This window comes from Mustela erminea, chromosome 10 (assembly GCF_009829155.1).
Source record: "Mustela erminea isolate mMusErm1 chromosome 10, mMusErm1.Pri, whole genome shotgun sequence".
NCBI classification, from domain to species: Eukaryota; Metazoa; Chordata; class Mammalia; order Carnivora; family Mustelidae; genus Mustela; species Mustela erminea.
In genome coordinates this window covers 39,239,619-39,252,651 of record NC_045623.1, presented here as the reverse complement: position 1 = coordinate 39,252,651, position 13,033 = coordinate 39,239,619, and the positions used below count along the sequence as shown (strand labels likewise).

Here is a 13,033-nt window from a genome sequence, read left to right as displayed (position 1 = left end):
TGTATCTTTAGGGTAAATACCCAATAGTGCAATTGCTGGGTCATAGGGCAGTTCTATTTTCAATATTTTGAGGAACCTCCATGCTGTTTTCCAGAGTGGCTGCACCAGCTTGCATTCCCACCAATGATAATTTTGTGGCAGTTCTAGATTCTGATTATTTTTTCTTCCCTGTTTGTTTTTATTTATTTTTAATAATTTTTTGGCCTTAATGTATGGTCTGTCCCCTATGATGTCTGGCTGCTGATTTCTCTACTAGGGTTTACCCTCTGTCTATGTAACTTAGTTGTTGTTCAGTGACTGATCAGAGGTTGTGCTCAAACACTTTGAGCAAGTCTGTGCTGATGGAGCTGTTTGTGTGTTGAAGGGGACATTAGGTGTTCAGGCAGTTTTCATGTCTGTACCAATTTTAACTTTCTGCAGGACCCTCTTGGGTCTCCACTATGGGAATAGCTTCCTAGTTAGCCAGGGATATGTGAGGAGCTTATTTAGGTCCTCTTTGACTCTTTCATTTCCATTTTCCATGTTAAATTTCTTGCTAGACCACCAGTCTGCTGCTCACCCCTATGAAAGGCCACAACTAGAGTAGCAAAGCTGGATACTTTCCCTATTCATTTCCTACGGTTTGCTGTTTTTATTGACAACATCATGTGTGGGATGATTTTTTTTTTTTCTTGTCTCCTCTGTATATCATGTCAGCCCTTTCTGGCAGCAAAGCTGCTAGTTGTCATGGCCAGCCTTACCTGATAGAAATACTGCACTGACTGAGCTGTTGAAGGAACAGGAGCAGCACTAAGCAAGACCACCACAGACTTCCACTGTTCTTATACAAAGTTTATCAGTTTTTCATGAATACATGCTTCTCGATTTGTTGTTTGTGATTGCTAGATTTCCAGAACCACAAGGTGGTTGTTTTTGACAACTTTGTTCAGCTTCATATTTGTTTCTTAGAGAAAAGATTTGCTGACTTACTCATTCCTCCATCACCAGAAGTCCTATCTCACCTGGCAGCTTTCAAAATGGCAAGTTCACTTGCTGAAGTTCCAAACTTAATAAGCTACTATTCTATATATCCTTTGTACCATTTTGTTACAAAACTTAGGTCTCTAAGAATCAGAATAGTCTGTTCCCCATATTATCCAGTCTGCCCACCTTGCTATACAACTGTCATCATCATCTTCTTTGATGTAAGGAATTTTACATTTCAACAGTAATCTTCAGTAACTTTTTGTATATTATTCTCTTTTGAAAACCACTAAGTGGCATCTGAGACTGTTTGTAATGCTGAATTTAATGGAAGTTTATAAATAAATTATTTTATGATTCTGCTTTATAAACGAAGGAACATATAGGGTTGTTTTTTGTTTCTTCCGTAATACAGAATGTTTAAATGGTTAACATTTGTGCTGCAGTATAGCTTTCTGGCTCATGAAAAATGAAAGCTATCAGCGATCTGGGCAATAAGATTCATCGCCAATAGTCACTAGCAACAGCACACAGCATTTTAATATCAGTGAGGTCCACAGCTAGCAGTAAGAGCTGGTGTAATTGAAAGACGTTTAGGTGCAATCATTCTGCTGTTTGTTCCTTGCCAGGTTCAACATGGGATTGTGTGAGTATTTGAAGAAAACAGCATTTTTTTTTATATCTTTGAAAGATGTAAAAAGGGTAGATAAGTGCTTGAATTTAAGAAACGTGATGATTTTTAAATCATGTGGCTCTAAAATAAAAAGATATTTTATTTGTCTTGCTTGATTAAAGCTTTAGAAAAGCTACTCCTTGGTTACAAGTGAACCGATAATTCTGGTCTAATGTTGCCGTGGTAACAACTCATGCTGATATAATTGAGAACATCTTATACATCCTGGTTTGAACATTTTCTCCCTGCCATTTTGAGTTGTTCTAGTGGTATATGAAGGAGACTACGATAACCAGCTTGAAAGAAATTAAATCTCGTTATACACATCTTTGGCATTAATCTGTTGTTTACTAGTGATATCTCATGCTGGGCAGTTATGCTTTGCTTCTAGGGGCTTTTCTTTTTTAAACAAAAGAAAGCTATTTTCATTTTCTGTGTGCTGCATGTTCCAGTGTATGTGTTTACACCATCGGTTCGTCTACCTCTAGAGATTAGCATAACTCCCTTTGCTGTTGGATTGTTGTTTTGAGCAATATGTTTTGGAAAGGTTGATTTTCATCATGAGTGGTAAGTATGCTCTCTGAGCCTCTGCAGCTATATGTTTTAAAAATATTTAAATATAAGAGGAAAAAATATTTTCTAAAGGGGAAATTGTAAAGCCAGAGCTATAGTGAATTACATTTTCTGTTGATGCTTTTGCATTTTGGAATTATAGTAATTTGCTTTTAAAATCTATTGAGAACTGTGGACAAGTAAAACCACTGCTAATAGTCAATACCAATAATCAGTCTCTAATTTTCTTTATGGTTTGATTTATTGTATTCATTAAATACTGTTGTTATTGTGTTACAAATGAGTGAGTATTTTAAAGACCCACCATGATAAGAGAGAAATTTCTTTATAGTATATGATCCTGAAGATAATTAAACTTTCCATTTATTGGTTTATCATTCTAATATTAATTTTTGTTAGCTTATTTTTGATATTTTTCAAATATTAATCTTTAAAAAATACTAATCTTAAATAAGATGCTGCTAGAATTTTGTTGATTTATTGGTTGCTTTTAACTACAGTTCTTGAGAAATAAAGATTTGATGATGAAATAAATATGTGCATTTTGGTTTTGGAGGCTTTGTTAAAATTTTTCAGAGATACTGTTGTAAGGGGAAATAATTTGTTAGAATAAGTACTTTTGTGATCATTAGTTTCCTTTTTTGTTTTTATATTGACTTTTTTTTTTGAAACATGTCCAAAAATGTTTTTTGAGAAAGCATCCTACAGTACATACTGCAGTTTATCATAGGATAAAAGCTGTTCACTTTAAGCCAAACCTGCAGCTAAAAATAGATATCCTGTTGTTAGAGTGAGAAATATTTGCTTAGAGCATAATTCATTTGCATCTTTTTTGCTTAACTAAAAAAGAGGATGTTTATAAGTTAACCTTTGAATCGGATAGATTTTTAGGAGAACTGTTTTTTTTTTTTTAATAATATGTAACAATCTATAATTTACACTTAAAGGATTTGGAATTGGAATTCAGAACCTATATAATGATGGAATTCAAAATAAATGTGCCTTTTCTTCCATAATTGGAGATCACCTCATTACTGCCAATAATTTTTTTTTTAATCCTGCTGCCATATACCATAAGTCTCTACAGCACTGTTAGGTATTTGTTTATAAAATAATACTAGACATTAAAGGACATTTTCATTTGCAAGATATTAAGAATTGTTATTGTTATTTTTCTGCTAATAGATAGATCCTTCTGATCTAGTTTTTGAAATTTGGACTAATATTACAAAATCAACATGTTAACATTCCTTAGGATTTCTGTGGATATCAAAATTGAATATACCTGGTTATCATACTTAAAATATTAGATTTCTTTGGCTCTAGCCAGTAAGTGTTTTTTTCTTTGAAACTTTGGTTTAAAACAGAATTTTTAGGTAACCACTGTAGTATTCTAGAGGTTTTACAGTTGGATGTATTGATTTTAGCTGAAGAAAATTTTTGCTTCTTTTCTATTGCTTAATTTCTCTTTGAAGAGTGTATGGATTATTCAGATAATGTTTGATATACTTGAACATATTGTCTTGTCCTTATAGCCCTTTCTACCACAGGAATCTTACTAATCACAATTAGACATTCTGACTTTTTCAGTATTGTCCAATTTCAACTAATTTTACTCCTATCAGAGTGTTTACAAGCCTTAACCATTTCAAAATGTGGGAAATCACAAATGAAGTGTGATTTTACTTATAAAAATAAACAAATGCTAGTCCTTTTTATCTGAGTTTATAGCTATACATGTGGTATTTATATGCATGTGGTATTTTTCTAGTTAAAAAGCTACTCTTTTTCTCCTTCCTGCCTATTAAGTGTTAGGTTTCTCTGAGAATCTATCTTTGGCCCTCTCTTAATGCTATATTTTCTCCAAATGATCTCATCCATGCCCATATCTTCAGTTGTTACCTGAAGATTCAGCTCAAATGTGAATTTCCTCTTTCCATCCCAAATCTACTCCTTTTTCGTCGATTTCTATTTTTGTTAATGAGCCCAGTGCCCATGTAGGAATTTAAAACAGAAACCTTATAGTAATTCCTAACTTGTTTTTAACCCCACCCCTTAGGCAGGCACTCAGTCATTAATTTTTATTGATTCTATATCAGAAATGCCTCAGAAATCACTCAATATTCTCTAGTCACACTAACACTGGGAATGCTTAAGATTAGGCATTCTATATATTCTCAGTCCTGTTCTAGTAATTGCTTCACCAGCCTCACAGCTTCCAGTTTTATATCCTTCCAGATCATTCATTTAACATGCTGCTATTTTTTAAATGCCAGTATGCCCATTTTGTGACCCAACATGAAAACTTTCAGTTATTCCTTATTGTCTCTAAGATAAAGGTTAAATTCCTTAAAGTAAAGTATGTAAGATCAGTCATCTACCTTTCTGGCTTTATTTATCTGCATCTCTCATAAAATTCTGAACTGGCCATACTATACTACATATTATTCCTTGCTACCTTTTCATATTTATATCTTCTGTCATAAAAATTATGAAAACCAGTTAGCTTTTCAGTGCCTTAATCATAGACTCTATAGAGTTAGGTGATTCCCCTGTACTCCCAAAACAGACTTATAAATTATACCAATTGTTTAAATTATACTGAAATTATATACTGGCATTTCAGTTTCCAGTCTCCAAACTTTGAACTCCTTAAGTCAAGGGTAGTGCTGGTTAATCTCTCATTTCTAGTAGCTATCCCAGTGCACCAAATGTGGTAATGAACTCATAAATTCTTAAATAATAAATGAATGACAAAATTACCTATATTTGAGTACTTTTCTTAGTTTCAATGAAAAATATCAGACCTGTGTTTTAGTTTTTGATTCATATGCTTATCAGAACAAAACTAGCACCCTTATTTCAGAATTCCAGAAGAGAATTCTTATTGGCCTAGCTGCAGTGAAGGGCAAACTTCTGAAGAAGCAGCTTAACCTGCTGTGAATGACAGGAAAGTTATAGAGCTGAGCACAAGCATTTACTTAAGCTCCCCTTCCTAGGTCTGTATTTTCTAGATTAAAGATGTAAGAACACAAAACTGGAAAATCAGTTTATCGGTTCTCAGTTTTGGAATTAAGAAACTGTACTTGGCCAAAAATATACAGTATCAGATTGAAGATCATACACCAAAGTCTAACAGTTTTACTTTGAGTAGCTTGCCTTTATGGAAAATTAATAAACAATAGTTCTACCCTTACTAACTTGGAGGGATGGATGAAGCTTATAAGAAAGGCTTTGGGGGAGATGAGTAGAAGATCCAACACTGGTGATTACTTTCATTTTAAAACAGTTATGGGACACCCAAGAATTGTTAAGCTATTCCAAGTTTAAAAGGTGACTTTTTTACTTCCATATATAACAGGGCTCTTCCTTGATGTGGTGGGTATCACCACCAGCAAGAAACCCTGTGGTACTGCCTCCATTCCCATTTCTGAAAGTCCCTGAATTTTTTAAGTGATAATATAAATATGTACCAACTAAAAGATTTGAGAAACTGATTCTAACACAGCAAAATAGGAAGTGAGATGATCCACCTTATTTGAGGGCATTTGTAAAGTTTTGAAAGTCTTCTCATTGTTTATAAATGGATAAAAAAGAAAAGCAACAACATGGATCCCATGAATGAGATTATGCATCATTAAAGGATAAATCACAGAATTTGAGAGGAAAAGAATGAACTTATATTTAGAATATTTTGGGGAGAGTTTAAAAATAAGAAATTATAAATAGTATCTGTGTTGAATTCTTAAAAATTCCAAGTGAACATGAATCTGTGTTCACTTGAAAGATAAAATTAAAAAAAAAAATTTTTAAACCAAGAGAGTAGGATGAGAAGAGAGCTGTCTGACAGGCAGGAATAGAAAAGAAATTATGATAAGGGATTGATATAAGAAAATGAACCTGGCATTTGCAGAACATAAAGCTGCATTAGAAGCAATAAAGAACAAAATAATCACTGCAGGAAAGTACATTAATGATATGGAGAACTAGCTTGATAAAACCTACCAGGATCTAGGGGGAATGGACAGGATAGAAATTATGAGGTAAAAATTATGTTAGAGTAGCAAACGCTACAAATTGAATAAATCGCATTCCTTCAGAACAGATATTGACCAATAAAATAGGAACAATAATAAAAAAATATGATTCAGGGAAACTTATTAAGTGAAAAAAACCCTGAATCTATAGATTCAATGAGCTCATTGTGTTTTGACAAAGATTAATACAAATACCAATACCTAATTATATCTTGATAGAAGTTTTTAATTTCAAAGATAAAGAATTATACAAAAATCAAGCTATCTCTGCATCTTACAACTTAACATAAAGCTTGTCTTATAAAGAAAAAAAAATCCAAACATTTTAGATTAGATAATTTTAAAAGCGTTCTGGAGCAAAAATTAATGATGATACAACAACATCTAGAAATGCTAAATAAAATATAACAAGCATCCCTTTAAGTGAATACCTGAACTTACAAGAATATAATAGAAATCCTCAGTGTACAAAAAGTGAAGTGGTAAATGGAAACCATAGTTGTAAGGGGGAGCATACTTTGACTACCCTGAGGAGATTTTCTATCTTGGCTAACCAGAGGGCTTTCATTTTAAATGGCCTCACAGATACAGAAGAACTTATTTGACCCATGCATCTTCCAATTTCCTAGACTCTACATAAAGCCAAGATCCTCAAAGGATTATAACCTCAGTGAAAGCATAGATTAGAAAATAAAGCCTCTCCACTGACACAAGGAGAAAATAAGGAAGTTTGTATTTCTCGGCTTAGATTCCTGGGACATGGGAGGAGTAGGTGTGCTTGTGTGTGGGATTCCTCTCCTGAGAGTTTGTAATCAACTGCTTCTCCAGTAAATTTCATTTTTTAATCTGTATTAATTATGTAGTCTAAGAATCACCAATAAAATAAAATACATTATTGTAACAGTCCCAGGCTAGTAACATCTACTGGATGCCAGGCAGAAGCTCATACAAACTGTATCCTCAAGTCGAGCCCTGCAGGTTTCTCACAGGTAAAGCTCAACTGAACTTTAAATTCACAATCCAAAATCCAAATAGATACACACACACTCTACTACAAACAATATTCAGCAGATACAACAGGATTACATGCTTCCAAGAATGTCAGAGAGTAGAATTGTCACAGGCTACCATTTAAAATTAATAATCGCATAAAAAAGAAATACAAGAGAAAAAAACTACGCATCTCTAACAGAATCTCAAAACATAGAAAACAAAGTTGACCCATTTAGAAGGAAAAATTGTAAGTTTGGATGTTTATAGAGAATGCTCACCCAGTAATTGGAGGATATACAGAAATATATAGAACACTTAGAAAACTGATTATACAACTAAACATGTTCAGAATATTTTAAAGAATTGATATATGGGCCATGATCTCTAACCACAAAGCAATTATGTTTAATCAGTAAAAAGGACTTGTTAAACAGATTAACAAACACACAAATATTACATTAAGGGATTTAAAAATTCAGATAACTCACAGGTCAAGAATAAACTCAATATAAAATTGAAATTGAGCTATGTATGAAAATTGTGCAGCTAAAGTGGATTTAGAAACAAAGTTTTAAATGCTTATATCTGGAAAGGAGACATTAATGATGTAAGTATTTAAATAAATAAGTTAAAGAAGGCACAGCATGGTTAATCAAAAAACAAACAAACTAACGAAGACATGAGCAAAACTCAATAAAATAGAAAATTAAAATCCATCAGAACCAAAGGTTAGTTCATAAGAAAGAGTTTTAAAAGAGTTGATGAGAACTATAGCTATTTAAGTTTTAATCATAATTAAAATCTTTATTCAAAACTTAACAAAATTAGGACTGGGCAGTTTTAAGATCAAGTTCTAGGATGAATTCAAAGAACAAAAATTTCAGTCTTGTACAAAATCTTTCAAAGAATTAAAAAAGGAGAAACTTTTAAATTTATTTATTGAGTCAAGTATAGCTTTACAAGTAAATTATGGGAAAAGAAAATTAATTAGAAACATTTTCTCTGAAGTTAGGAACAGGAAAAGGATGCTCATTGTCTGTTTCTGTAAAGTATTGAAATGTTAGTCATAACCTGCACAATAAGACAATTAAAAAATGGAGGAAACAAAATTGTCATTATTCATAGATGATAGGTGATTCTCTGCATAGAGAATTCAAGAGAATCTACCAATGCTATTTTAGAATTAATGAGAGATACAGTAAGATCAGTATATAAACATCAACCATACATCAACAAGAAACAAATGGTATTCTTTTAAAAATTCTCCCTTTTACAATAGTGACCCAAGTCCTAAAGAACCTAGGACTATATCTAATAAAAATATAATAAGACTTGTAAGGAAAAAAATTATAAAATTTTACTGAGAGATATTTACCTTATCTTTAACAATAAGATATGATTTCATACCCATTATGTTAGTAACACATTTTATTAAGGATATGGATCTTCAAAGATATGGTGGCAAACTAAACTGGCACAACATTTATTGAGGCAGTTCTTACTATCTAGTAAAGTTGAAAATGTGCATACCCCATCATCTAGGGACCCACTCCTAGCTCTATATTGTCTAGTAGCAAGACAGAATATTTTAATTTAGAACTGAGTGGAAAATCTTTAACATATGATTGTGATGACATAATATTTCTCTAAGGAAAGTCTCAGTGAACAATTAAGAAAGTCAAGTACATTTCAAAGAGTACTTCAAAGATTGCTTGGGTTATTTATGGCTGTAAATTTAAAGTTTTTATTACAAAATCCTACAAGAAACATCTCCAATCAAACATGACTTGGATGGCCTAGAAAATCCACAACATCCCTAAAACAAGTGCAAGTTGGGAGAGAAACCATGTAAATATTAGTTGTGAATGATTACACCATGTGGATTCATGGTGTATCCATTTCTCCATGTAGATACTAGTTAAATAAATTAATGTTTCTATAATTTGATCATTTAAATGTATATGTTTCACAAAAATATTTTATTTGTTAACAGTTTAGTGAAAGCTAGTCAATTATACTGTTCACTTGTAACCAAGACTTGATAATTAACCAATTTAAAAAAAATGAGAAAGAATAGTAAAATAGATATTACAATAGGAAATATAATTTTCATTGCCTATTAAATTTCTAAATACCCATTCATGTGTGACTTTATGCATGTCTACATGATATCTTAGTAAACAAAAGGAGGCATGGTTCCAACCACTGAAGTGCACAAATACAACTGTAGTAATTAAAATTGTTTTTTTAATATTCCCTATCACTTTTAAAATTACAGTGAACTTGCTCTGAGTGAACATGTTGAAAATGATGAGGCAAATTAAGTGTCCCTTCAGTAAAGTGAATACAACTGGTCTTTACATTTAGGGTATAGAATATATTTCATTAAGAAATTTCCAGAATAGGGCTTGGTTGGTTTTTTATATATATATACATTTTTTTTTTCATATACATATTCTCTGGATATATATCCTGAGAATATGTTGTAATCCTCAGATAAAACACTTCTGAATATGTATGCCAAGTATTTTTTATTCTTTTCCTATGTGTAAATATACTAGTGAACATATACAAATGGGTTACTTCTTGTGGGTGTGTTATTTTATGTGTTATTTAATCTGTTTAACTTATTTGTTCTTTTTGACCAAGCTCGCAAATCATCAGAAGCATCTGGTAGGAAACTATTTTTTACAGAATAATTCTGTTGCTTTGTTGCTATAAACTGGATTTTTATTAGGTATCTTGTGGCAATTAGAATGTTTTATATTTAGTTTACTGAAAATATTTGCAGTACAGTGTATGTGTTTGGGGGTTATTCTTAGAAATAACAATTGAAGAACTCTAAAGAGGTGGGTGTTTGAAATAGGGGTGACAGAAGACAGACTATTACACTCAACTAGATTTACACTTTCCAGAGGTTTTGGGAAGGATTGTACTGTTCTGTTATTTGTTGATAGAACTTGGTATTTTCATAGGTAATTAACCTCAGTTTCCATCCTATTCTGCATTTTCTGATATACACAAAATAACTCTTAAATAGACTAATGCTTTCATTAAGGTAAAGGAGAAAGATAAAAATAATTTAATTGCAGAGAGATCAGGGAGCCCACGAATTACAATCTCTTCAATAAGAAAAAATTTTAAACTATTACTACAAAACATATTAAGAAACATACCATTATTTATAATACCTTTCTCTTTTCCTAATGGGAAATATTAGAGGAATAGCCCTCTTCCTTATTCCCTACATAGACAGCCATCAAAGTTTAAACCCCCAGGCCTCAAACCCTAACCATTAAATGCTCCTTACTCCATCTGGCCCCCTCTTCCTTAGCAAATGATCTTGCGTCCTGTTTCCCAGAAGAAATGAGTCTAGCAGGTGTGAATAACTTAGTTTACTTCCACTCCTTCCTACACATTGAAAAGCATCACTACAGCAAATAGTTACTCTCATGATTGGGCACCTTCACACCTATACACTTCTAGCTCAGTTTCTGGCACCACTAAACAGTACGCAATAAATGTTGTTGAGAGATTGTTAAATGAGCACCAAGGAGGTAAATACCTGAAAGACACTAATGTCTTTCAAAAGGGAGTTACAAAGTGTTATAATTAATAGTGTTGTTCCTCCAGTGAAGTTTTGAATAAATAATAGAAGTCCAATGATGGCATTGCAATAGTTACAGGATGTGTGTTTCAGTATACACTACTTAACATTATTAGTACTTTTGCTACAAGTTTGTTAGTTGTTTTAAGGAGAATTAGAATGGTATTGATTTTGACACTAAATAAAAATTACTGTTTTTATTGCTTTACCATTTCATTTTAAAAAGCCCTCTTTGAATATGTCAAAAAATTGAGTTTCCATAATAATGTTTTATTTCCATATATAATATTCTAAGAAAATGTGTGTAGGTGACATCATGCTAATATGTTGATTTTGTGAGTGTTATTTAATCACTGTTTATTTTTTTTGGATACAAGCTTGCTCCTCTTCAGAAATATCTGGTAGGCAACTACTTTTTAATAAAACAAATGTTACCTTTAAACTTTTTATCTGGTTGTTTGCAAGTTGTTATGCTCCTCATAAGTTATATTTTTGTAAAATATATAGAGTTAATAAAACAAATATAACACTGTGAAGTAGTGGGAGTTGTATAGGGTAGCAGAAGACAGATTAATACACACCACTTAAATTAGATAACCCAGGTTAATGGATGGTTTTTTAAAGAAAAAGTACTGTTGTAACTTTGGAACAAAACACTAATATTTTAATTGGGTATTTACCTTAGAAAGTTTATAGTCTGATTTGTTCTATTTTCTGATTGTTTCCCTTTATTTTTTCTGACATATATTAACTAAAAGTTTAGTAAAGTTGTGTTTTTACTATAAAAGATGTGTTAATATGGGAAATGACATTTATCTCATTACAAAGAAACTGAAGAACGTAACATCAGAGTAGTTGTAATCAGTATAGTAATGAATTTCTAAATTCTTCTTACAAACCGTCAACAACAACCTCTTTTTAGCATTGCATAGTGGCATAGTATAATAACATGCTCTTTTTATAATAAGCAGTAATGTAAGTATATTTAACATAGAATCCAAAAGTACCTAATAAATACGTTTATAGTGAAACATTCTTACTCATTGTAGGATTATCTGCATAACATGAAAGATATGCCATACTTGACTTTTTAATGAATTTTCCTAATGTTTAAAATGAACTTTGTAATCAATTTTTAAGCTGTGTCCTGTGTATAAATATATTCAAAAATATTTTGAAGGTGAAAAGAATTAAATTTTTTATGTACTTGTGGAAACACAGAAAATTGTCATTTTGTTTCTTCTTTATCTCATGAGTTTGGGTAAACATTCAGTCCCCTTTGTAGGAATCCCTTTGGTATGCTCATGTCTTCTGAATGCAGTGTGAGATCCTTAAATGATACAGATGGAAAAGAAAATAAGTTTACTTGGAAAAAATATATAATTGAAATGTATACTTCTAGGAAGAAATTGATTTAATTTTTGGTAGTCCTTTTCATTTTTTGTAGTACATTATTGACCAGTACAGAACAAAATATATTTGCAGAAAAATTCTTCATTGAGATCTTTTCCTAAAGAAAGTTACTAATCACCATTAGGTACTTAGTTACCCATAATCATGTAGCTAAGAAGTATTAGAGCCAATATTCTAGTTCAGATATCCCAACCTCCCAAACTTGTGGCTGTTTCAGGACATCACAGTGGTTTAAATGGTTAAATATAGATATTGCGTACCTATTAGAATATAACAAGAAGAGCAAAAAAATTTGAGAATTTCAATTATATGCTTTAGAGGGAACTCTGGATTGAATGTGCTGCAGTATTTGAATTTGGCTAACTCTCCTACCGCTTATTTTATTAATTAGCTGCCAATACCTTATGTCAGTGGATATAAAATTTTTAAACAACTAGAGAAAAACATTTAGAAATGAAATTCAACATTGTCTAAAAATAGTAAAAACCAAACCAAATACATATGGTTCTAGATTGCTTATTGTTCGTTATTCATAACCAGCATATTGTGAAATATTTTATTTCTGGTGTTTATATTTGTAAGATGTATATTTAGGTTAACTTACATTTTTACAGAGTTAACTGTGTTCATCTTTGTATCTAAACAGTGCACATATAAATTAGAGATTTTATGTTTGTATATATACTTATATGACAAAAAATGTTGTAGGAATAGAGTTTGCTTCATGGAACTATTTAATGACATTATAATTAATACTTAACCTTACTTTATAAA

At 31.6% G+C, this 13,033-nt stretch overlaps 1 protein-coding gene across 9 annotated transcripts in view; it reads left to right on the top strand.

The window, feature by feature from the left end:
* PRKACB (protein kinase cAMP-activated catalytic subunit beta) overlaps positions 1-13,033 on the top strand; it is a 129,747-nt gene that overhangs the window by 78,776 nt on the left and 37,938 nt on the right. Inside the window, exons 1-3 of one of the 9 annotated variants that reach the window (XM_032361123.1) lie at positions 1,389-1,609; positions 9,889-9,912; positions 11,224-11,247. The exons of 2 other annotated variants lie outside the window; for them this stretch is intronic. In XM_032361123.1, the coding sequence (XP_032217014.1) occupies positions 1,600-1,609; positions 9,889-9,912; positions 11,224-11,247 (58 nt within the window). In that variant the 5' untranslated portion in view covers positions 1,389-1,599. Of the gene's footprint in view, positions 1-1,388; positions 1,610-1,805; positions 2,204-9,888; positions 9,913-11,223; positions 11,248-13,033 lie in introns of those variants that run through there. 6 more of the 9 variants (XM_032361124.1, XM_032361126.1, XM_032361127.1 and 3 more) reach the window with 6 other exon arrangements.